General features: G+C 41.7%; 1 protein-coding gene and 1 long non-coding RNA gene across 2 annotated transcripts in view; both read right to left on the bottom strand.

Annotated features, from left to right (window-relative positions):
- Positions 1-1,337: 1,337 nt before the first annotated feature.
- On the bottom strand, positions 1,338-8,545 carry LOC117516326. The gene is made up of 3 exons (XR_004562365.1): positions 6,027-8,545; positions 1,508-1,522; positions 1,338-1,347 (listed from the first exon to the last, which is right to left on the bottom strand). It is a non-coding gene; the product is annotated as an uncharacterized LOC117516326 (long non-coding RNA).
- Positions 8,546-8,748: 203 nt separating this feature from the next.
- carmil2 (capping protein regulator and myosin 1 linker 2) overlaps positions 8,749-25,810 on the bottom strand; it is a 125,747-nt gene continuing 108,685 nt past the window's right edge. Inside the window, exons 35-41 of the mRNA XM_034177275.1 lie at positions 22,273-22,309; positions 18,771-18,839; positions 18,434-18,681; positions 17,657-17,792; positions 11,257-11,346; positions 9,887-9,994; positions 8,749-9,235 (exon numbers count right to left, since the gene is read on the bottom strand). Of these exons, the coding sequence (XP_034033166.1) occupies positions 8,772-9,235; positions 9,887-9,994; positions 11,257-11,346; positions 17,657-17,792; positions 18,434-18,681; positions 18,771-18,839; positions 22,273-22,309 (1,152 nt within the window). The 3' untranslated portion in view covers positions 8,749-8,771. The remainder of the gene's footprint in view (positions 9,236-9,886; positions 9,995-11,256; positions 11,347-17,656; positions 17,793-18,433; positions 18,682-18,770; positions 18,840-22,272; positions 22,310-25,810) is intronic.

A 25,810-nucleotide genomic window follows, 5' to 3' on the forward strand; every position in this document is an offset into this window, starting at 1 on the left:
ACAGTAAGAACGACTGAACAGGTATGATGTCAACCATGCAAGAGCAGTTCCAGTAATCCCAAAGTGATTCTCCAGCCTACTGAGTAAAATATGATGATCCACAGTATCAAACGCAGCACTAAGATCCAGCAGCACCAAGACTGTAGTGGTATCTGAGTCCATTGCTCGCAAAAGGTCATTCACTACTTTAGTAAGTGCTGTCTCTGTGGAGTGATATTTTCTAAAAGCAGACTGCAGTGGCTCAAAAATATTATTCTCAGTGAGGTAGTCCACGAGCTGTCGTGAAACCACTTTTCCCCGGATTTTAGAATAAAATGATAGATTTGATATCGGTCTATAATTTTTCAATACACTAGGGTCGAGATTGGATTTCTTAAGTAATGGTTTAATTACTGCAGACTTGAAACATTTAAGAACAGATCCAGAAGTTAATGAGAGATTTATAATTTCCAGCACAGTTGGTCCAAGAGTGGGCCACAGGTCCTTAAACAGTTCTGTTGGTATAGGATCAAATAAACAGGTTGTGCTTCGTGAGCACATAAGCATAACATGACATAAGCAGCATGAGCTTCGTCATCGCACCTAGTGAGATACAATCAAAATCTGTAAGTCTGGGTAACACCTCAGCGGGCGCATCCACCTCCATAGCAGTATGCGGTGGCTGGACTAAAGCCTGCTGAGATATGCTCAACCTAATATCCTCAATTTTCTTCTCGAAATAGTCCAAGAAGTCCTGTGCTGAAAAGGGAGAGTGAATAACAGGTGGCTGTCCATGAATGAGAAATGCTACAGTTTCAAACAAAAACTTTGAGTTATGCTTGTTTTTATTGATCAAATCAGAATAATAGGCACGCCTTGTAGCCAGTAGTGCTTGCTTATAATCTAAGACAGCATCACGCCATGCAAGGTGGAACACCTCTAATTTAGAACTACGCCATTTCCGTTCCAAACCTCGAGCCTTCTCCCTAAGGTCACGCAAGTAACCATTGAACCAAGGCGACTGCGCCTTGGGAAGGCATGGCCTTGAAAGAGGAGGTGCAACCTTATCCAGTGTAGCCTTGAGCGCTGAATTCAAGCCATCCGCAAGACTATCCACTGATTGAACATTCTCCAAACCTGAAGCCAAAATTTCAGGCAGTCTAGCTTCGAGTTCAGTCATAGTTGAGGGATTAATGCATCGCCGCAGAGACAGACAAGGCTTTCAGTCCACTAAAAGCGGCAACATAAATGCACACCTAATAAATGAGTGACCAAATCAAATCAAATCAAGTTTATTTATATAGCGCCAAATCACAACAAACAGTTGCCCCAAGGCGCTTTATATTGTAAGGCAAGGCCATACAATAACTACAGAAAAACCCCAACGGTCAAAATGACCCCCTATGAGCAAGCACTTGGCGACAGTGGGAAGGAAAAACTCCCTTTTAACAGGAAGAAACCTTCAGCAGAACCAGGCTCAGGGAGGGGCAGTCTTCTGCTGGGACTGATTGGGGCTGAGGGAGAGAACCAGGAAAAAGACAAGCTGTGGAAGAGAGCAGAGATCAATCACTAATGATTAAATGCAGAGTGGTGCATACAGAGCAAAAAGAGAAAGAAACACTCAGTGCATCATGGGAATGTGCGTTGAATTCTGAATGCATTGCTGAAATCCCAACGCATCCACAAGTTCCATAAATGACTTGCAAAGGGGATCAGAGGGTTTATTTATATGAATGTTAAAGTCACCAATAATCGAAATGTCCGCACTAGTTGACAGGCTCGAGATGAATGCACCAAATTCATCTAAGAATTCAGAATATTGGCTAGGAGGCCTATAAACGATGACAAAATAACATGACTGATTTCCATACTTCTGACCCTGACATGTAGCATCATGAGCAGAGCAGAGAGTCAGATGCTCAAACGAATTATATTTATGACCCCCAACAGTCAATAAGGTAAACTTGGATTTATAAATAAAAGCAACACCCCCGCCTTGCTTCACACCACGAGACATGTGACTAAATGTGTACCCTGGTGGGCAGGCCTCATTCAGAGGAAGAACAGCTGTGGGTTTGAGCCAGGTTTCACATAACCCAATCATGTCCAAGTGATGATCCATAATTAGATCGTTGATCAACAGGGATTTTGAGGACTGTAATCTGATGCTAATGAGACCCAAACTGAAGACTTCTGTCGGTTTGACAGACTGATATATTTGAATAGGCCTGAGTAGCTTAAAATCCACTCCACGTTTTCCATCCAGCACCCAGAGAGTGTCAGAAACAGCTGTCGTCACATCAGGACTACAAGTCCCAGAAGCTGCAGCGCTCTGATGACTTCTACTCATCACAGGAATACCGTTTGAAAACGAGGTTGCCGGCAGGGGATTTCATCTATGGTATTAAATAGAGAGATCCCCCATTGTCAGAAAGTAAATGCATTCCTCAAAGTGCAAACTCAGCACTACTGCCTGGAAAGTGTCGCAAGCCAGAAGCACCTGATACATCCAAGCAGTGGACGCCATATTTAGGTCATACGCGTGTACCTATGTCATGGGTTAAATAGCTACATAAGTTAAACCAGTCAACCACTTCCTTCGTCACTGAAGAGGTCAAAATGTTGTTATAAGTTTGTTAGTGTGGCTAAAATCTCTGGAGGTAAACACGTGCATGTTTACCTCGGCAATTCTAAAGAAACTTGATGACAGTTTGCCTCTTACCTTAACTGCCAGGGAGTTTGGCTTTACTGCCCTCCACTAAGTCATTGCTAGTCACCTGTCATTGACGGGCTGTTTCCTGTTTGACCCCCTCATTAACAATCGGCAGTAAAGAGTATCGCCACCTAATGGTCAGGAGGCTTAGGTAAGCGGCTAACTAATCCAGGGATGGCCAACGAGGGCCGAGACACTGCAGGTTTTCTTTGAAACCAATCACCTCAGCAGGTGGGTTGCTGATGAGCTTCTTCCCTGAAGATAAACACCTGATCATTAATGAAGTCACCTGCTGAGGTGACTGGTAGTAAACAAAACCAGCGTTGTCTCGGCCCTTCGTGGCGCAATTGCCCACCCTTGGTCTTATCTGTCATTTTAAAAAGTTTATGTTTTGTAAGGTAAACATGTAGATGTTTACCTCCATAATGGTCCACTCTGTGCTAGCAGATGCTTCTAATGACATTTTCACCTGTTCACTCGCAATCCTGTTAGCTTGCCCCATAGCATTACAATGTGTTGTTTAGCCCATGATGCCGTTTATGGTCCAAATTAATTCTGGACTCATTAAAACCATTTTTTTTTCCTGACTTAAACAATCTAAAAAACACAGCGAGGGTTGAAAAATCGTGGCTTTCCCCTTTAACCACACTAACAAGGACCATACAAAAAAATAAAAACTGCAAATGTCAGAGTAATGTAGGAATGTCTGCTGTAATGGATCTGGAAGAGCTTTTTTTTTTTTTTTTTTAAATAATTTGAATCCATGGTTCAAATGTATTAATGATCAATTAAGTGCCAATTATTAATTTTTTTTTCATGTAATAAAACTGAAATGTAATGATGTGTTCTCCATCAACTCCTTGTAAGGAAATCCACACATACATTTGAATAATACGTTTAAATTACAAGTAGTTTTTGTTTTGCTTTCATTGATGGAGTAAATTTATTTACAATATTAAAGTGTAATTGTTGTTTTTATACCTTTGCGCCAATATTCCTGGCAATATCTGAAGATTATCCAGTAAGTCAGTATGGTGGCCATTTGGTGTTGATCACAACTTGTAGGGAACAAAACCATTTCAACAGTTTGCTATAACGTCCAATCCAAAGCAGGATACAAATGAGACCTGATTCACCATCAAAACAGACTCACCTGTAGATCAGGAAGTTTGACATGATAACACAATAATGGTTTCAGCTCTCCAGTAACTATAATATTGTAATGGGGTCAGTTGTGAAAAAACTACATGCATGTCAGGTTTCCAGGAAATAAAAGCCAGTGAGGAGAACATGACAACTCAACATTTTAATAATGAACAAACAAGTATAGGTTTGGATTTACACTCTGTTCATAACTTTTGATTTATTTTAAGTGATTTTTGTACATATTCTGTGCGTGCAAGGCAAAGACAGACATGACGGTAGAAAATAAACTCTGTCCCCAGAGCGTGATGTGGCTTTGGGGGGTCGCTGACAGCACAGCAAGTCAAACATGTTCAACAAGCACCCTGAGCGTTTGTTCGACTCAACAAAGTTCTCGCGTCACATTCTGCAAGGTGTTTTATCAAAATGTCAGCGGAGTATTAGAGCCGCCGCTGCACAGAACAAACTGTTAAATTGTAAAAAAAAAACAAAAAAAAACAACAACCGTAAAATCAATATTTTACAAAAAATTAAAAAAATTAAAAAAAATTAACGTTTAAGTACATTAGCATTTCTGTGAAAATAGTTTGAAGCATATTTAATAATTTCAACAAATAAATACTTTGAACTGTGGTACATCAGCATTATATTATTAATTTAAAATTAATTTGAGTTTGTCTTCTTACAGTACATTTTGTCAAAGTTTTTTTTTTTTAACTAATTATTTTTTTAAAACTAAATTAAACTACTCCGCTAATATAAGAGGTGGAATATTAATTTTATGTCTAATAATGTTTACTATGTTAAAGAGTGTGATGAACTCATTGATGGTGTATTTTTAAAACAAAATAAACTAATTTAAACCCGTTATTTACTGAAAAATTATTTTTTTTTAAATCCAACAATGCTTAATGTGGTTAAATTATTTTTTAATCTTTTTTGTTGTTGTTGTTGTTTTTAGCAAAAGTAATGAGATGCTGTGAGCCACAATAGTTAATGACAGTGAGGGGAGTGTGTTATACACAGTTCAAATATGCAAACATTAATTTAAAGCAACATGTGGGAAGCAACAAATAAATTGAAATGGAAAAAAAAAAAATCAACATGTAGCAGGATGGTGCAGAATTCAAAGATTGGGGCCCGATTTTTTTTTTTTAATTTCTCCTTTCTTTTTTTATATGGTTTGTTGCAACCAGTTGCTGTTGTAATTACAGCTATGACAACAGCGCTCGTATCGTTGGCTGCGGAAGAGGAGCCAGTCAGAGCCGGCCCAGAAGATAGACCAAATTTTAGAATGGTGTGTAGAGTTAAGGGGGAAAAGTAAATACTTCAGAGAACAAAGTTTACAGCTCAGACAGTTAAAAAACAAACAAACAAACAAACAAACAAAAAACTTTAAATGTCTTATGGTTCCCCTTTTTGTGCAGATCCATAACAAAACACGGTTTTAATTGAGGCTGCATTACATTTTGCACTACTTGGTGAAAATCAGTAAAACAGGTAAAAACATGTACAATATACTGTATGCAACAGCACACCAATAAAACACAGAACTGTTTGTTGTGTTTTTTGAAAGATTTCATAAATGTTATGAAATGTTCAAATATTTTCCAAAATGTTGTTTTCTGCTTCTGCATTTATTTTTTAAATTGATCTGAGATGTTGTGTTTTGCATCTCAGGGTCACTGTAAATAAGGTTCAGTAGTAACATGTTTAGACAAGATATATATATATATATATATATTCCACTATCTTGGTCCACAATAATAATAACAATTAATGGCACAGATTTCAAGTCAACCATATTAGTTATTGTTTTAAGGAGAAAATGTAAATTAAACTTATAAATTACAGAGTCTGTGATCGAGTTTAGTTTTTTGTAAGTGACAACAAAATTAAATGGAAAAATCCTACAGCCTCCAAATAAAAATCATTTGAACTGATCAAATTCCTGCTGGTAATTATCGTGTTTTTAACCTCGATTTGACAGTAATTTAATTGTAAAAATGTTAAAGAAGATATTTTGTACAGACAAGGGCAGCCCCCCCCCCCCCCCCCCCCCCAAAAAATGTGAAATATTAACATTTAAAAATTGCCATTTTTCTGAGGATGAAATGTGGAAGTTTTTGGTTTTTTGTTTGCTCATTTTGTGTGGTTTCAGGCGTCACCTCCTCAGAAGGACTCAGAGGACAAAATGCTTTCTGAGAGGACGCAGTCTCTGCAGAGAATCCTGAACCAAACATCAGGGTCATTCTGTCGCTCCAGCAGCAAGACAACAGTCAAATATGAGACTTTTATTGCAACACCAGGTGGCGCTGTTTGATGTGCATCAAGATGTCTGAGAAACGGTAAAATACAGCAACAACAGCGGTACAGAATCTGTGTTACTGCTGAGATTCAGCCTCAGATGGGTTTAAATTGCTGGTATCACCAACACACGTGGGCGTCGCCCATTTGGATGTATAAATTCCAGAACAACACCAACAATTCTGTCAGAGCGAACTTAAACTACAGAATGGTACGCCCCTGTCACACCATGACGATTTAGCCAGCGTATGCTGAACGTATTAAAAACACTGGCGTAGGTCTAAGAAGTTATGGGTGAGTTTTGTATAAGAGCACATTGAAGCACGCGGATACACAGCGTAGTACGGCGAGTACCTCAAAAAAATTTTGAGCATGCACAGTATGCATGCACAGTATTTTCGACATGCCAGCATGTTACTCATACGTTCCGTATATAAAGTCTTAATCTGACTTATTCTTTTCAGTTGGATTCATCATCACAGCCTGACGAAAACTTATCCACGTAAAGCGTCCTCATTTTACAAAACAACGTCTGAAAATACTTTAATTCCTTGTCGTGGCTGAAGAAATGTACCGTTTTAAAAGAAGTCCCTCTGTGTTTTGTGTGTTTCTCAGCCAGAACCAGAGAACACCGGTGCTTTGTGCCACAACAAGGAAATTAATTTCTTTTAAAAGTTGAAAGAGTCACAGCGCCTCATTCATTCATGTCATCATTTATCACAGACATCAGATGACTCTTCATCATTCTGCACACGATGAAAAGAAATCCCATGATCCACCAACACAAAAACAAAATAATGTTAAATTACTCTGTTTTGCCTCCGTGTGGAGGGGGCAGGGCCATGTGACAGCATATGCATGCTCGTCAGTATTTAAGTGTTCCACCTGCCAAACAAAAGGGTGCTGGCAGTGGAAACACAAACCAAGCCAGACTAACTGTTCCAAGACGTACCACACCAAGCAGTACTGACCCAAACCACTCGGTGGAAATGGGGCTGTCAGCATACGCTGGCTAAATAGTCAAGGTGTGAGAGGGCCCGTTGACGTGTTATTGATCAGCAGTGCTAATTTAATCTGTGTGGTTTTGAAGAAGCGGAAAGCTTAGTGATGTAGACACATCTTCTGGTTTTTGATCCGTCATTGTGGCGTTCATATTTCTGGATCCTCGACTGCTCAAATCTAAAGATGCCTGGGAGGAGCTTATTCACTCGTGAGGTCAAAGGTCACATGTTGATATCTTCGTAGGAGAATGAAGGTCCAAGTCTTCAGGGTCCTGGTGCTTCCTGTCTTACTGTACGGTTGTGAGACGTGGACTCTCAGCAGTGACCTAAGGTGACTGGATGTCTTGGTATCAGGTGTCTGAGGAGGATCCTTGAGTAATTCTAAACAAACGGTGAATGTTTGGGAGACTCGACTGAGGCATTGTGAGCGAATGGCAGCGATGACGTTTTGTCCATGTGGTGCGGTTCTCTAGACAGGTACCTCAGCCTTGAGGGCCTCAGAGGCTGGAGAAGGTCAAGGACACGCCCATATTCTACTGGCTGCAGCACAAAGATGGTTCCTTTGGAGAGGTGAAGAACAACTGGACCAACAAGGACCTGGGACGGTTCTGCGGTGTGGTGCATGTGACGATGCACGGCACCAGCACACGCTCCCAGACCTGACCTGATGCATTCTTAGTGTGAAGCTAATCATCATGCATAAAGCTCGAATATTACAACCAAACGTTTAAAATATTCAGTTGACATCACTCACTGGTTAACGTAGCGGTTACTCGACAGACATTTTAGTAGAACACCTTAAGTTAGTTTTGAGTCAGTCACATGCTAACTAGCTATGCTAGCCATCTTTGTAACCTTTTACAATTGGGTTAGCCTAGTGAGTCACTTCAGTCGCAACACAAATAATCAGCTAATCGCGAACTGTCTCATAATTGACTCCAAACTACACTGATCTGTTTTTGAACCCGTTGGATTCAGCCAGAAAAAATTTAGTTCCACGATTTTAGATGCCGTTTACTTGTAATCGCGTGTTGACACATTTGCACGGATCACTCGATCAACTACGTCACCTCCTGATGGCAGTCTGGGCAAACTCACAGATGGTCATGAATTCCACAGAAAACAAACTCGTCCGTTGCTGAAACGTTAACGACGCTCACAAATGTAAGAAGACAATTTCAGCGGCATCATCACATAGCGACAGGACAGCGCGAGCTAACGGTGAAGGCTGCTGTGCCGCTTACGATCACTTACAATCAGTCTGTTCCCAACAAGTTTGAAATATTAGCGATGCTGTTGGTTTTCATTCCCACGGGTTTATAAAAGCTGCAGTACAAACCCCTGACAGTAGGTGGTGCACTTCAAGAGAAGCCATTCTGGACACGTTTCAAAACTGTAGACGTGTCACACTTTTCAAAACTGGTTCAGAATTGTCATCTGTGCAGTTTGACAGTACACAGAGTAAGTGGGAGGGCGTCAGTGCCTTGCTTAAGGACACTTCAACAGTTCACACCGGCTGCTGCAGGGATTCGGTTAGCGACGCTTCGACAGTCGCAGCCCGACGGACTCGTTTAAATCCTGTGATGTCATAGACCTGTCCGTCGTCCTCTCCGGCGAGTCCATGTGTGCTATTCTTCGGTTCTTTGGTCTGCTGGTTGCGTTCTCGTCGTGTGCTGTTTCGAGGTCGCCTCTCCTTGCTCCTCTGTGCTGCTTCCTACCGTTCCCGACACTGTGCTGGGACTTGCTCTGGAGTTTTCCAGGGTTTCTGTTGTGCTGAGGATCTTTTCTTGGGATGGCGACGACCCCAGCAGTTTTTCCAGACCCAGAACTGGACTCTTTTCGTGGGACGTCGGGGGAAGTGGAGGGGTTTGGGTTCGAGCTGGAGGTCTGTCCGGTGTGGACAGAGTTCTGTCTCCGTGGACTCGGGATGACTCCAAGGAGGAGATTGCTGAGGCTTCATCCTCTCCTGGAGGAGAGTGTTTGATTTCCAAAGCCGTCCCTCTACAGCTCGTCCCGTCTCTGTCGGTCTTCACCTTGTCCATCTGGACAATGTCCTCCTGATCCTGAACCTCCAGCTCCCCGGGTCCTTCGGATGGAAGGAGAAACAAAAAAGGAAACGTTTTAGTTCAGAAGAAGGAACAGAAAGGGAAGGAAACAAAGAAAGGAGGAAAGAAAGGAGGAGGAATGAGAAAGTAAAAGCACAGAAAAATAAATTTAAAAAGACATAAAATAAGAAAATAGCAGCTACAAATTACAATAAAGGAAAGATTTAATGGAGTGAAAGATGTAAAGAATGGAGGGAAGTAGGTGGAGGAAGGAACTAACGTCTAGGAGGTAAAAGAAGAGGAAGTGAATAAAAGGAAGGATGGAAAAAATAATGAAAATGAATGAAGGGGGAAGTAAGGGACAAATTGAGAACAAAAAAGAAGGATGTAGGACCTAATGAAAGAAAGGAAGAAACAACCAACACCTAGCAAACAAAAGAAGTACAATAGGGGGGATTGAAAAAAATGAAGACAGTAACTGACGGGGAAGAAAGAATGAATAGAAAGAAACAAAAGAAAGAGAAAACAAGTGGAACAAGAAACTTTCACCTATGAAGACAAAAAGGGAACACAGAGGGAAATGAGGGAGAAAGAAGAAAGGAATGAAGGTGATGAAGGAAGCAGTTAAAAGAAGGATGTAGGCCAAACAAAAGAAAAAAGGAAGGCGGAAAAAGGAAGGAAGGAAGAGAGGAGTGCACCTGCTCGGGGAGCCTCCTCCACACTGCTGGGATCCTCAGAGCAGGTGGGCAGGTCGCTTCTGTTACCACGGAAACGGACAGGTGACCTCAGTAATGCCACCTTCAGTTCTGAGAGAGAAAACGTTCAGACTGAATAAAGCCGTGGTCACAACCCGCCGTACTTGCACGTGCGTGCAGTCTACTTGCAAAAACGTGGGCTAAATTTGGAGATCCGTACTTCGTAAGTACTGCCTCAGTATGAATTTAGGAGCACGCAGACACGCAGACACGCCGTAGAGGTTTTAGTGCATGCAGAACTTTCGCTGCGGTCAGGCTGCGGATTCACCAGCAGTACAGATGACGCACGTTGTGAGTACTGCCTCAGTACGGATTCAAAGCATCCGTATGGAGGCAGTACGGATTTGGAGGCCGACAGACTTGCATGCGCAACGCAGCTTCTCACTTGAACTTGGACTTTATTTCCAAACGTCAGCAACACACACTCCACAGCTTCAGTCTGTTAACTAGCTGTAACTTTTCGAGGCAAGTAAACACTCGTACAACTGACCGCTGCAGGCTGGACATGCTCATGCATCGCCGACGCCGAAAAACACCTGCCGCTCCGGTCCAGCTCATAAAAAAAGAAAAGCGACACCCCCCCCAACACACACCCCCCCCAACACACACACACACACACACACACACACACACACACACACACACACACACACACACACACACACACACACACACTGCATTACTGTCATCTCTCTTTATCATTACACTCCTAGAGACGTGTGTTGAACGTACTCCCTCCCTCCTCTTGCTTCTGCCTCCGTACGTTTTCACAAAAATGTAGTGGCCGTGGCATCCGCAGAAAACGTACAGTGAAAAAAAACACACAGTGGGTTGTGACCGGGGCTTTAATGATCGCACCTCAAAACACAAATAAGAACATAAAATAAAATCAATTCTGAACAATTCTAATATCTGATCAGAAAACTGATTTATTTAATGAAAATATTCTCAATGAAACAAAAGTTTGATTCATTGTATAATTTTATTTTGATTTTCTGTTTCCCTTTGCTGTTCAATATCTCCAGTAACAAATATTCACCTGCTTTTATGTTTAAAAAAAATTTAAAATGTGGGTGTTTTTTTTTTAATACAAACTGTATATAAATATGATTATTGAGATTTACACAATAGTTCTTCTGGGTTTGGGGATTTTAATTTCATTTAGGTTGTGTTGTACATATTTGTTTGGAGATTACAGAGATGTTTTTTTTATTTTTTATTCTTTGATAGAATCTTGAATTTTTTGACTTTGATGTGATATCACAAATAAAAACACAAACTTAAAGGGTTACTGAATTTGAAAGATGTCTCACCTTGTGTCATGGACAGCGCGTCCTCGTGCACGGACACTGCTCGCCGCTGAGCGAGGGGCTTAAAATGTGTCCGTGGATTAGGAAGGCTCTCTACACACACACACACACACACACACACACACACACACACACACACACACAGCGAGAGAAGAATATTTTCTCACATCAACGGTTTTTGTTGGCTTCAAATATTGTGAATATTTCATGCAAATGACGTTGATTGCAAGAAATCTCTGGGACATCATGGGAATTCATGGGATCCCATTTTACCAGCTCCACTAACGTGTCACCAGTAAAACTCAATTTGCGACCGTAAAATCCAGCATTAACGTCCACAAATCATCAGACACAACAGGGTTATTCCCTAATTTACGCTCCATCTTGGCTCCAACAAAGCTTATTTACAGCTCCATCAAAACTACAACAGGTCTTCATCAGAGCTCTAACAAAATTCCATTATAGCACCATCAGAACTCCAACAGCCCTCCACAGCTTCATTCATGCTCTGTCAGAGTGTCATTGGTGCCAAAGTGTTAATCAAACCTACCAATTATCAGGTTAAGATCTGCAGTCCATTCTGGTTGCCGTGCATCCAGAAAGTTCTCACAGCACTTCACTTTTTCCACATTTTTTTTAATGTTGCAGCCTTATTCCAAAATTGATGAAATTCATTTTTCCTCAAAATTACACACACAATACCCCATAATGACAATGTGAAAAAACTTTTGTTTTTTAAAGTTTTGCAAATTTATTAAAAATAAAAAACTAAGGCTCAGGTGCATCCTGTTTCCACTGATCCTACTTGAGATGTTTCTGCAGCTTAATTGGAGTCCACCTGGGGTAAATTCAGTTGATTGGAAAGACACACACCTGTCTACATATCAATCAATCAATCAATCAACTTTTTTCTTGTATAGCGCCAAATCACAACAAACAGTTGCCCCAAGGCGCTCCACATTGCAAGGCAAGGCCATACAATAATTATGAAACACAGTCTACGTCTAAAGCAACATAACCAAGGGATGGTCCAGGGTCACCCGATCCAGCCCTAACTATAAGCCTGAGCGAAAAGGAAAGTTTAAGCCTAATCTTAAAAGTAGAGAGGGTATCTGTCTCCCTGATCTGAATTGGGAGCTGGTTCCACAGGAGAGGAGCCTGAAAGCTGAAGGCTCTGCCTCCCATTCTACTCTTACAAACCCTAGGAACTACAAGTAAGCCCGCAGTCAGAGCGAAGCGCTCTAATGGGGTAATATGGTACTATGAGGTCCCTAAGATAAGATGGGACCTGATTATTCAAAACCTTATAAGTAAGAAGAAGAATTTTAAATTCTATTCTAGCATTAACAGGAAGCCAATGAAGGGAGGGTGAACACGGGTGAGATATGCTCTCTCCTGCTAGTCCCCGTCAGTACTCTAGCTGCAGCATTCTGAACCAACTGAAGGCTTTTTAGGGAACTTTTAGGACAACCTGATAATAATGAATTACAATAGTCCAGCCTAGAGGAAATAAATGCATGAATTAGTTTTTCAGCATCACTCTGAGACAAGACCTTTCTGATTTTAGAGATATTGCGTAAATGCAAAAAGGCAGTCCTACATATTTGTTTAATATGCGCTTTGAATGACATATCCTGATCAAAAATAACTCCAAGATTTCTCACAGTATTACTAGAGATCAGGGAAATGCCATCCAGAGTAACGATCTGGTTAGACACCATGCTTCTAAGATTTGTGGGGCCAAGTACAATAACTTCAGTTTTATCTGAGTTTAAAAGCAGGAAATTAGAGGTCATCCATGTCTTTATGTCTGTAAGACAATCCTGCAGTTTAGCTAATTGGTGCGTATCCTCTGGCTTCATGGATAGATAAAGCTGGGTATCATCTGCGTAACAATGAAAATTTAAGCAATACCGTCTAATAATACTGCCCAAGGGAAGCATGTATAAAGTGAATAAAATTGGTCCTAGCACAGAACCTTGTGGAACTCCATAATTAACTTTAGTCTGTGAAGAAGATTCCCCATTTACATGAACAAACTGTAATCTATTAGACAAATATGATTCAAACCACCGCAGCGCAATGCCTTTAATACCTATGACATGCTCTAATCTCTGTAATAAAATTTTATGGTCAACAGTATCAAAAGCAGCACTGAGGTCCAACAGAACAAGCACAGAGATAAGTCCACTGTCCGAAGCCATAAGAAGATCATTTGTAACCTTCACTAATGCTGTTTCTGTACTATGATGAATTCTAAAACCTGACTGAAACTCTTCAAATAGACCATTCCTCTGCAGGTGATCAGTTAGCTGTTTTACAACTACCCTCTCAAGAATCTTTGAGAGAAAAGGAAGGTTGGAGATTGGCCTATAATTAGCTAAGATAGCTGGGTCAAGTGATGGCTTTTTAAGTAATGGTTTAATTACTGCCACCTTAAAGGCCTGTGGTACATAACCAACTAACAAAGATAGATTGATCATATTTAAGATTGAAGCATTAAATAATGGTAGGACTTCCTTGAGCAGCCTGGCAGGAATGGGGTCTAATAAGCATGTTGATGGTTTGGATGAAGTAACTAATGAAAATAACTCAGACAGAACAATCGGAGAGAAAGAGTCTAACCAAATACCGGCATCACTGAAAGCAGCCAAAGATAACGATACATCTTTGGGATGGTTATGAGTAATTTTTTCTCTAATAGTCAAAATTTTGTTAGCAAAGAAAGTCATGAAGTCATTACTAGTTAAAGTTAATGGAATACTCAGCTCAATAGAGCTCTGACTCTTTGTCAGCCTGGCTACAGTGCTGAAAAGAAACCTGGGGTTGTTCTTATTTTCTTCAATTAGTGATGAGTAGAAAGATGTCCTAGCTTCACGAAGGGCTTTCTTATAGAGCAACAAACTCTTTTTCCAGGCTAAGTGAAGATCTTCTAAATTAGTGAGACGCCATTTCCTCTCCAACTTACGGGTTATCTGCTTTAAGCTACGAGTTTGTGAGTTATACCACGGAGTCAGACACTTCTGATTTAAAGCTCTCTTTTTCAGAGGAGCTACAGCATCCAAAGTTGTCTTCAATGAGGATGTAAAACTATTGACAAGATACTCTAACTCCCTTACAGAGTTTAGGTAGCTACTCTGCTCTGTGTTGGTATATGACATTAGAGAACATAAAGAAGGAATCATATCCTTAAACCTAGTTACAGCGCTTTCTGAAAGACTTCTAGTGTAATGAAACTTATTCCCCACTGCAGGGTAGTCCATCAGAGTAAATGTAAATGTTATTAAAAAATGATCAGACAAAAGGGAGTTTTCAGGGAATACTGTTAAGTCTTCTATTTCCATACCATAAGTCAGAACAAGATCTAAAATATGATTAAAGTGGTGGGTGGACTCATTTACTTTTTGAGCAAAGCCGATAGAGTCTAATAATAGATTAAATGCAGTGTTGAGGCTGTCATTCTCAGCATCTGTGTGGATGTTAAAATCGCCCACTATAATTATCTTATCTGAGCTAAGCACTAAGTCAGACAAAAGGTCTGAAAATTCACAGAGAAACTCACAGTAACGACCAGGTGGACGATAGATAATAACAAATAAAACTGGTTTTTGGGACTTCCAATTTGGATGGACAAGACTAAGAGACAAGCTTTCAAATGAATTAAAGCTCTGTCTAGGTTTTTGATTAATTAATAAGCTGGAATGAAAGATTGCTGCTAATCCTCCGCCCCGGCCCGTGCTACGAGCATTCTGACAGTTAGTGTGACTCGGGGGTGTTGACTCATTTAAACTAACATATTCATCCTGCTGTAACCAAGTTTCTGTTAGGCAGAATAAATCAATACGTTGATCAATTATTATATAATTTACCAACAGGGACTTAGAAGAAAGAGACCTAATGTTTAATAGACCACATTTAACTGTTTTAGTCTGTGGTGCAATTGAAGGTGCTATATTATTTTTTCTTTTTGAATTTTTATGCTTAAATAGATTTTTGCTAGTTATTGGTGGTCTGGGAGCAGGCACCGTCTCTACGGGGATGGGGTAATAGGGGGATGGCAGGGGGAGAGAAGCTGCAGAGAGGTGTATAAGACCACAGCTCTGCCTCCTGGTCCCAACGCTAGACAGTCACAGTTTGGAGGATCCCAAAAAATTGGCCAGATTTCTAGAAATGAGAGCTGCTCCCTCTAAAGTGGGATGGATGCCATCTCTCCTAACAAGACCAGGTTTTCCCCAGAAGCTTTGCCAATTATCAATGAAGCCCACCTCATTTTTTGGACACCACTCAGACAGCCAGCAATTCAAGGAGAACATGCGGCTAAACATGTCACTCCCGGTCTGATTGGGGAGGGGCCCAGAGAAAACAACAGAGTCCGACATTGTTTTTGCAAAGTTACATATAAGGTCCCACAGTTGACAGTGCAGGAAACCAGGCACCATCCCTACAGTGAAGCGTGGTGGTGGCAGCATCATGCTGTGGGGATGTTTTTCAGTAGCAGGAACTGGGAGACCAGTCAGGCTTGAGGGAAAGATTAATGCAGCAATGTACAGAGACATCCTGGATGAAATCCTGCTCCAGAGCGCTCTTGACCTCAGACTGGGGCGACGGTTCATCTTTCAGCAGGACAATGACCCTAAACACAGCCAAGATATCAAAGGAGTGGCTTCAGGACAACTCTGTGAATGTCCTTGAGTGGTCCAGCCAGAGTCCAGACCTGAATCTGATTGAACATCTCTGGAGAGATCTGAAAATGGCTCTGCACCGACACTCCCCATCCAACCTGATGGAGCTTGAGAGGTGCTGCAAAGAGGAATGGACCAAACTGCCCAAAGATAGGTGCACCAAGCTTGTGGCATCATATTCAGGAAGAGTTGAGGCTGGAATTGTTGCAAAACGTGCATCAACAAAGTATTGAGCAAAGGCTGTAAATACTTATGTACATGTGATTTCTTAGTTTTTTTTGTCTAATATATAAAGCTGATAATGTGTGAGTGTGTGTTCTCTATGCACAGTCACAGTAATTAAGCAATCGACACCAAACTTGCTGTGGTGACTGGGGACACCAAGGGGGAGGTCACTGGGGCCCTTATTTTCAGAGTTCATGTGGTACTCAGGTCAGGTAACAAGCATCACAATTTACTTACTACATAGTAGTGGCTGGCTAGGCTTCACTTTAATTACAATCTGAATGGGCCAGCGCACCCTGAGTTAAGGCACAAGTTTTTTCAATTAAAATGTACCTGCGGTGTACGGCTTCCAAAGCATTGCCATGATATGACATGCTATCACCTTTTTATCATTATTCACTTGAGTTTCATGAATGTCACAATGTTGCTCTATGAAAATTAATGACAACATACACACAATGCAACTCAACTTACTACACTTTAACTAAAGGGACATGAAATATACAGTGACATGGGTAAAATTCTTCTTTATTACCCATGTGTAGAACGGGTAACTCAGCTAGTATTTTATAAATTTGCAAAAATAATAATAAAAAACTTTACATGTTGTCATTATGGGGTGTTGTGAGTATAATGTAGAGGGGAAAAACTGGAACAAGGCTGTAACATAACAAAATGTGGAAAAAGTGAAGTGTATAAAAGTGCTCTGTATAAACATGATGGTCATCAGTGACTACATTTACATGCAGCCAATAACCCTTTCATAACCGGAATATGAGCAATAACCTGGTTGCGCACGGCCATGTAAACACCCGCAAAAACCCGAATATGCTCATATTCCGGTTTTTAAAAACCTGAATAAGACCCCTGGGTTACTCCTTTTCTAACCCGAATATCAGGTCATATAAATGCGCATCGGGATATCCCCAAAGAAAGGAACATTATTTTCTGTTCTGCGCATGTCCTATCCGCAAGGAATCTTGGTGTTTTGAGTACGGCAACTACTTGTATGCGGCGCGCGCAACCCACCAGACACCACAGAAACAGATAAACAGTGCATTGTGTTCTGCGTCCTTATCAGGCGGGCCGGTCGCGGCACCGGTCGGCATATCACCGCGATTGCTCTGCCTCCGATGCACTTACCGTCTGCGGGCTCAGTAAACTCACACCGCCCCCCTCTCTTCTGTGCAGAGGCAGCCCGCAGGATAGAAATGAGAAAATGTTAATGCCTGTTTGAGAAAAGTGTGTAGTGAGGGGTTTTACACGAAGCAGGATTTGCACGAACACCAGTGGACGACGTGCGTCGCTGTTTAGATGGGGATATTCCAAATGATACCAATGACCATGTATACAGGAGTAACTCTGTCTGCTTAAGCATGTAAGCGGGTTATTCCTAATGATTCAGAGACCGGAATATTGACCTTAACCCGAATATTAACAGCATGTAAACGTAGTCTGTGCTTCTCTTGTCACACGTGAGTTTAGATGACACCTACCGTCTGTCACCGACTGTGCTTTCTCAGAGCGTCCCTGAGCACTGGGACCTCTCCATGGTGATGGGACTGGTGGAGGAAGTTCTGTCCTGGGGGATGGAGCTGAGGCTGCACCCTGGAGACCCTCCTGGACTTCTGTCTACAAATAAGCATCGGAAAGTGATGTTTTTTTTTGTTTCGTTTTTTTGTTGTTGTTGTTGTTGTTTTAAAGCACTTGTAAGACGGATTTATGTTGAAATACTTTGTTTTAGAATCAGTACACTGAACATGAAATTGTTCTTAGTCCAACAACACCTGTGTTGTTCACTGAAAACCTTTTATTATTATTTTTGTTATTTATTTATTTATTTATTAAACCAGTAAATTAATTTTTGGTGCATAACTTTTTTTTTATGCAGACATACTGCTTGATTAAAATACTGCAAAAATGATTTATGGCCACACACCACCCACTGCTAACTTCAGACCGCTTTCTGGTTAGCACAACCCTGGCAGTGAATGAATAATAGTTTCATGCTTTTTTCCTGCTATTTAATAATAAATCTCAGATTTAAAAAAGGATTATTGGTGACTGTGTTGTCCCAAAATGTAGACTCAGTAATTGAGTAATTGTATCCAGAGAAGAAGACAGCATGTCATGGCAGTTGTGATGTTTGCTGTGGCGCCCTCTAGAGGATGTTGAGGTTATGAAATATTTTAAATTTGTACATAATACATAATGCTGAAAATATCCTATTTTTTTATCATGATGATCTAAAATATGAAGGTTTGGATTTTTACTTGTGCTGTCTTGCTGTCGAGGGTTCTGGGTCCCAGTTGGTTCCTCTCTGCACAGCTGCTGGAAGGAGGTGCAGAGGACAGGGGAGCTTCTCCTGCAGGTGCAGCCGCGGCAGGGAGGGTCGGCTTGGCAGCGATGGGGGGTTTGGGGGGCAGACGGCCAACAGGGCGCTCAGGAAGGGCAGGCTTGGGGTGAAGTGGAGGTTCCGGTCGCACAGAATCCAAGACTCGCGCGGGATGCCGAGAGTCTGCTGGAGTCCGGGGTGAGAGGCAGAAATAAATCCCACTGTCAGCTCAGTGAATGATGTTCACATGATTACTGTCAAGACTGTGGTCCTACCTGATGAAGTGGACATGGTTCTGGGCTTCATGTATGTGGGAGGAGGTCGAGGTTTGTCGAGGATTGTACCTGGAGGTGAGACAAAGACTTTATTCAACAATCCAAACTCCAGTTGATGGAATTACAAGCTTTAGTTCAAAGAAAAATACGAGAACTTTGTCACATACACTCAACAAAAATATAAACACAACACTTTTGGTTTTGCTCCCATTTTGTATGAGATGAACTCAAAGATCTAAAACTTTTTCCACATACACAATATCACCATTTCCCTCAAATATTGTTCACAAACCAGTCTAAATCTGTGATAGTGAGCACTTCTTTGCTGAGATAATCCATCCCACCTCACAGGTGTGCCATATCAAGATGCTGATTAGACACCATGATTAGTGCACAGGTGTGCCTTAGACTGCCCACAATAAAAGGCCACTCTGAAAGGTGCAGTTTTGTTTTATTGGGGGCGGGGGGGGAGAGATAAGAGTCAGTATCTGGTGTGACCACCATTTGCCTCATGCAGTGCAACACATCTCCTTCGCATAGAATTGATCAGGTTTTCAATTGTGGCCTGTGGAATGTTGGTGCACTCCTCTTCAATGGCTGTGCGAAGTAGCTGGATATTGGCAGGAACTGGTACACGCTGTCGTATACGCCGGTCCAGAGCATCCCAAACATGCTCAATGGGTGACATGTCCGGTGAGTATGCCGGCCATGCAAGAACTGGGACATTTTCAGCTTCCAAGAATTGTGTACAGATCCTTGCAACATGGGGCCGTGCATTATCCTGCTGCAACATGAGGTGATGTTCTTGGATGTATGGCACAACAATGGGCCTCAGGATCTCATCACGGTGTGCATTCAAAATGCCATCAATAAAATGCACCTGTGTTCTTCGTCCATAACAGACGCCTGCCCATACCATAACCCCACCGCCACCATGGGCCACTCGATCCACAACATTGACATCAGAAAACCGCTCACCCACACGACGCCACACATGCTGTCTGCCATCTGCCCTGAACAGTGTGAACCGGGATTCATCCGTGAAGAGAACACCTCTCCAACGTGCCAAACGCCAGAGAATGTGAGCATTTGCCCACTCAAGTCGGTTACGACGACGAACTGGAGTCAGGTCGAGACCCCGATGAGGACGACGAGCATGCAGATGAGCTTCCCTGAGACGGTTTCTGACAGTTTGTGCAGAAATTCTTTGGTTATGCAAACCGATTGTTTCAGCAGCTGTCCGAGTGGCTGGTCTCAGACGATCTTGGAGGTGAACATGCTGGATGTGGAGGTCCTGGGCTGGTGTGGTTACACGTGGTCTGCGGTTGTGAGGCTGTTGGATGTACTGCCAAATTCTCTGAAACACCTTTGGAGACGGCTTATGGTAGAGAAATGAACATTCAATACACGAGCAACAGCTCTGGTTGACATTCCTGCTGTCAGCATGCCAATTGCACGCTCCCTCAAATCTTGCGACATCTGTGGCATTGTGCTGTGTGATAAAACTGCTCCTTTCAGAGTGGCCTTTTATTGTGGGCAGTCTAAGGCACACCTGTGCACTAATCATGGTGTCTAATCAGCATCTTGATATGGCACACCTGTGAGGTGGGATGGATTATCTCAGCAAAGGAGAAGTGCTCACTATCACAGATTTAGACTGGTTTGTGAACAATATTTGAGGGAAATGGTGATATTGTGTATGTGGAAAAAGTTTTAGATCTTTGAGTTCATCTCATACAAAATGGGAGCAAAACCAAAAGTGTTGCGTTTATATTTTTGTTGAGTGTATTTAAGCAGCTTTTTTCCTTTTTAAATTTGCTGTCAAGATGTGTCAAAAATTATCAAATGGATTGTGACACAGATCTGGACCTGGCTCCAGCACATTTTTTTTTTAATTTATTATTTTTATTCCTTTCAATTTCAGGTTATTTCATTTATATAACACCAAATTACAGCAAAGTTGCCTCAAGGTGCTTCACACAAGTAAGGTCTAACCTTACCAACCCCCAGAGCAAGAACACAGGCGACAGTGGTAAGAAAAAACTCCCTCTGATGATGTGAGCAAGAAACCTCAAGCAGACCAGACTCAAAGGGGTGACCCTCTGCTTGGGCCATGATACAGACACAACTGACAAATCAATTCACAAAGCGAATATACAGGAAATGCTGCCGGTGCACAGGACAGGAGGATTTCAGAAACAGATACCATACTCATCTCTGGATGGAGCCACACCTCAAACAGAGAGATAAAAAACTGAATCAAGCATGAGAAAGACAACTAATACAGTGTAATTTGTCAGCATTAAGCAACAAGAAAAACAGAAGAAATACTAAGGTGATCGCCAGCCACTAGCCCTAAGCTTCACTAACAGAACCAGACTTTAGATAAAGTTGAGGACGCGGCAGGCTCCGTTTACTAATAAAATGAATTTAAGAGTAAAAAGCATAGTAACATACTGTACCAGTATGCTAGCCATACGAAAGGGAAAATAAGTGCGTCTTAAGTCTGGACTTGAAAGTCTCTACAGAATCTGACTGTTTTATTGATGCAGGGAGAAAAGAAGGTGAAGGTGCAGGGAGTCCTGCACCCTGAGAACACAGAGCCCAGGCCGGTACGTAGGGTTTAAGTAGGTCAGCTAAGTAGGGAGGGGCCAGTCCATGAACAATTTTATAGACTAGTAGCAGAACCTTAAAATCTGATCTCACTGGGACAGGAAGCCAGTGAAGAGATGCCAAAATTGTTGTAATGTGGTCAAACTTTCTGCTTCGTGTCAAAAGTCTGGCAGCAGCATTTTGAACCAGTTGGAGACCCCTAATGCTGGGCTGCAATAAACCAGAAAATAGAACATTGCAGTAGTCCAATCTAAAAGAGACAAATGCATGAATCAGAGTCTCAGCATCAGCCATAGACAGGATGGGCCGAATTTTCACAATATTTCACAGGTAGAAGAAAGCAGTGTTAGCTGGTCATTTATTTTACTTACTATTTTTAATCCCCTCTTTTCAATAAAATCTGAACACATTATTTGACTTCAACCCCGTTTTGGTTCCAACAATTTTCTAAAATTGGCCTCAAATATCAAAACCATACTTATGTTTCAGTTATTTCATACTTTATGATTTAATATTTACTTCTCACTCTTATTGTTGGAAGGTTGTAAAATTTGTAGTAAAGAAATGAAAAATGACGTAAAAAATAATGTCAGCGAAGTGAGAAGGGAAAAAAAGAGAAAATAAGTACTTTAACATGTCTGTGATTTAATCTTTATGGATAAAACTGAATTCATGTCTATTTGTTAATCTCTTGGATACGTCACCAGTATTTTTCTTTTCTTTTTTTTAAAAATCTGAAACATGTATATAAGATGTAATATGCTAATGGGCGAATAATGTGTGTCATCAATAAAAAGTTAATTTAAAAAAATGACACAAAAGTGGGAAATGTCCACTTTTGGAGAGAGATGTAAAAATGGCGTTAATGAGAAGAAGAAAAGGGACTTACCCTCAGAGTTTGCCTTTCTCAGCTCCTCGTCTTTATTCTACAACAAACATTAGAGTCAATAGCACAAAATAATCAACTCCACCCCAGAAGGTCCTTCATGTTTACATTGAGTTGTCACAAATTCCTTACTTACTAACATGTGACCTTTAGGCCTTTTTCTTGAGAATCAGAATGAAGACTAACTTTAAGTGGAAAGAAGGTGGTCAGTGTTTCAAGCATTTATCTTTTGTTTGTTTCTTTGTTTATTAGCAGGATGACCCAAAATAAACTGATTTTAATGGACCTTGGTGAAAAGTTGTGGTTCAGCTTTTGATCCAGATGAAGGGAAGATCTGAACGTTCACATTATCAAGCGGTGGATCCAGGATTTTTTTTTTTTTTTGGCTCCCCACTTTTGGTAACATTACAAAATTAAGTGGTTTCATACGCTTGAACTAATTTATGTAAAATTACTTGAACAATTGTTACAGGAATTGTTCCTGATCCAGATATGGATAAAAATAGTTTTTCCAGGTTTGGAATTTGGGTCTTAATAACTTAATATCTTTTTTAGTCTTCCAAGACTTCCAAGAGAGTCATTTTGTCTAAAGGGAACTGATTTTGTTTCGCCAGTTATACCCTACACAGTACTGAATTTTCAGGAGTCTAAGTCGTATTTATTTTTACTAGTGTGGGAGGCCCTGCGACTTATACTCCAGTACAACTTATATACTGAAATAACACACATTCATTGTTGATAAGAATTATAATGGGCATTTATATCTGACTTTCCCAGGAATCAAAGCAGTAAACAAAATAGACTGTAATAATAAAAGAATAACAATAATAAAAGTACAACAATGCAAAAAAATCACAAATTAAAGAGCTGATAACAGAAAAAATGTGCAACTTTTTCAGCTTTTTTCCATCTTTTTCAACAAGGAAATCAGGGCTGGATGACCCTGCATGCCCAGAGGGAACCTACCCTGCAGGCTATGTTCTTGACGCCTGGGAGAAGTGGCGCTTTACGTGCTTGGTACCACTCTCTGTGGGGGACGTCGAAGACTTATTTATATTTGGTTTTATAGTGGGAGGGCTGGTACTTATTGGTTTATGTGCTGCCCTGACCTACTGGAGAATTGGCAAGACGGCTGCTACCAGAACCACGACCCCTCATCTGTCTGTCTGACATGACTAATGAGTTGGGCAATGCAGTACAATCTCAGACTGCGTTAAACCTTGAACTCAGATGTAAGTTGGAAAACAACTCGGAGCACATGTACACCTTGCAAAGGAATATGTCAGAGACCAGGGAATACTAATAAATTGGATTTGGTCAGTCACAGGAAATGTAAATGGTGTTTCTCTGCTATGTTTCTGTGTAGGCTGTCAGTTGTCCAGGTGGTTTCCATAGTAGAGAAGCTTGAATCTTCGACTGTACTGGGTTGCTTGACGTGAGGACGTTTCGCTTCAAATCACAGAAGCTTCCTCAGCTACAATTCTTGCTCTGGTAGTCTGACTTCTGTCTTGACTCTTGTAAAGAAGAATAAACCAGAAGCCAACAAAAGCTGGAGTTTTTTAACCTAACCAGACCCCACCTACCGAGAGGCAGGCTGCTATAGGCTAGTGACTAAACAATAGCTCTAATTGGCACCTATTGTGCTCTAGTTAGCACTCTCCTAATGACAGGACGGAAGCCTCCCCTGATGGCTCCCTTGATGACTCTCTCCTGATGACGTGACTGACTCATTACCATGAACAAAAGACTGAAACTGCTTTGACCTGAGTACCACATTGTAAACGGGACAAAGCGTGTCTGAGACCCGCTCCGCGGTTAAGGCTGGGTTTCAACTGTTTTACAAAGAATGCTTCCTTGACACCTCTCTCAAACCATTTCTTCTCTCTGGCTAAGATTTTAACTTCCTTGTCCTCAAACGTGTGGTTAGTGTCTTTCAGGTGGAGATGAACTGCAGACTGAGGTCCACTGGCGACCTCTCTGCGGTGCTGGTATAGCCTCTTGTGTAAAAGTTGCTTTGTCTCACCTATGTAGTGTTCATTACAGTTTTCCTGACATCTGATATGATACACTACATTGCTCTGTTTGTAACTAGGGATCCTGTCCTTAGGGTGAACTAATATCTGTCTCAAGGTGTTAACTGGTTTAAAGTAAACTGGGATTTTGTGCTGTCTGAAGATCCTCTGTAGTTTTCCCCTACTCCTGCTAAATAAGGGAGAGACACTCCTCTTCTTCTTGTCTCCGTCTCCTGTCTATCTGGTCTCTGTTTTCTGGGACTTCTGCACTTTGTCCAGGGACCAACGTGGGTACCCACATACTTTGAGGGCTTTCCGTACAAGTTGTTGCTCTTTAGCCCTTCCCTCTGCAGTTGTGGGCACCTGTAGGGCTCTGTGTTGAAGAGTCCTGATCACCCCGAGGTTGTGTTCAAGGGGGTGGTTTGAGCCAAAGAGCAGATATTGGTCAGTGTGAGTTGGTTTTCTGTAAACCTCTGTCTGGAGCTGCCTGTTCTCTCCAATCATAACATCACAGTCCAAGAAGGCTAAATGGTTGTTTCTGGCATCCTCACATGTGAACTTGATATTGGAGTCCACCGAATTGATGTGTTCTGTAAAGTCCTCGACCTCCTGTTGCTTGATTTTAACCCATGTGTCATCGACATATCTGAACCCGTGACTGGGAGAGATGCCGTGAACGATGTCAAGGCTGTCTTCTCCACTCGCTCCATGTACAGATTGGCCACAATGGGGGATACCGGAGACCCCATAGCACAACCATGGATCTGCCTGTAGTAATTCCTCCTAAATCGTACGTGGTGTTAAGACAGATCTCCAAGAGTTGGCAGATGTGGTCTGGTGTGAGTTTGGTCCTTTCAGGTAGAGACACATCTTCCAGCAGTCTCTGCCTCACAGCTGAGATGGCCTCAGTGGTGGGGATGCAGGTGAACAATGGTACCCGGGGGACGCCACTCCATGCATCTATGGACTGCCCAAAATCCACAAACAGGACGTGCCACTCAGGCCTATTGTATGTAGCACAGATTCCATCACATATAATTTGGCCAAGCACCTCAAGTGCATTTTGGCTCCTCTAGTGGGTAACTCAGACCACCATGTGGAGAACACACAAGATTTTGTGAACAAAATCAAGGACCTACAGCTGGAGGCAGATGAAACTATGGTGTCATTTGATGTGACTTCGTTGTTCACCTGCATCCCCACCGCTGAGGCCATCTCAGCTGTGAGGCAGAGACTGCTGGAAGATGTGTCTCTACCTGAAAGGACCAAACTCACACCAGACCACATCTGCCAACTCTTGGAGATCTGTCTTAACACCACGTATTTCCTGTTTAGGGGGAATTACTACAGGCAGATCCATGATTGTGCAATGGGGTCTCCGGTATCCCCCATTGTGGCCAATCTGTACATGGAGCAAGTGGAGAAGACAGCCTTGACGTCGTTCACGGGCATCTCTCCCAGTCACTGGTTCAGATATGTCAATGACACATGGGTTAAAATCAAGCAACAGGAGGTCGAGGACTTTACAG

The sequence above is a fragment of the Thalassophryne amazonica genome, chromosome 8 (genome assembly GCF_902500255.1).
Source record: "Thalassophryne amazonica chromosome 8, fThaAma1.1, whole genome shotgun sequence".
Taxonomy (NCBI): Eukaryota; Metazoa; Chordata; class Actinopteri; order Batrachoidiformes; family Batrachoididae; genus Thalassophryne; species Thalassophryne amazonica.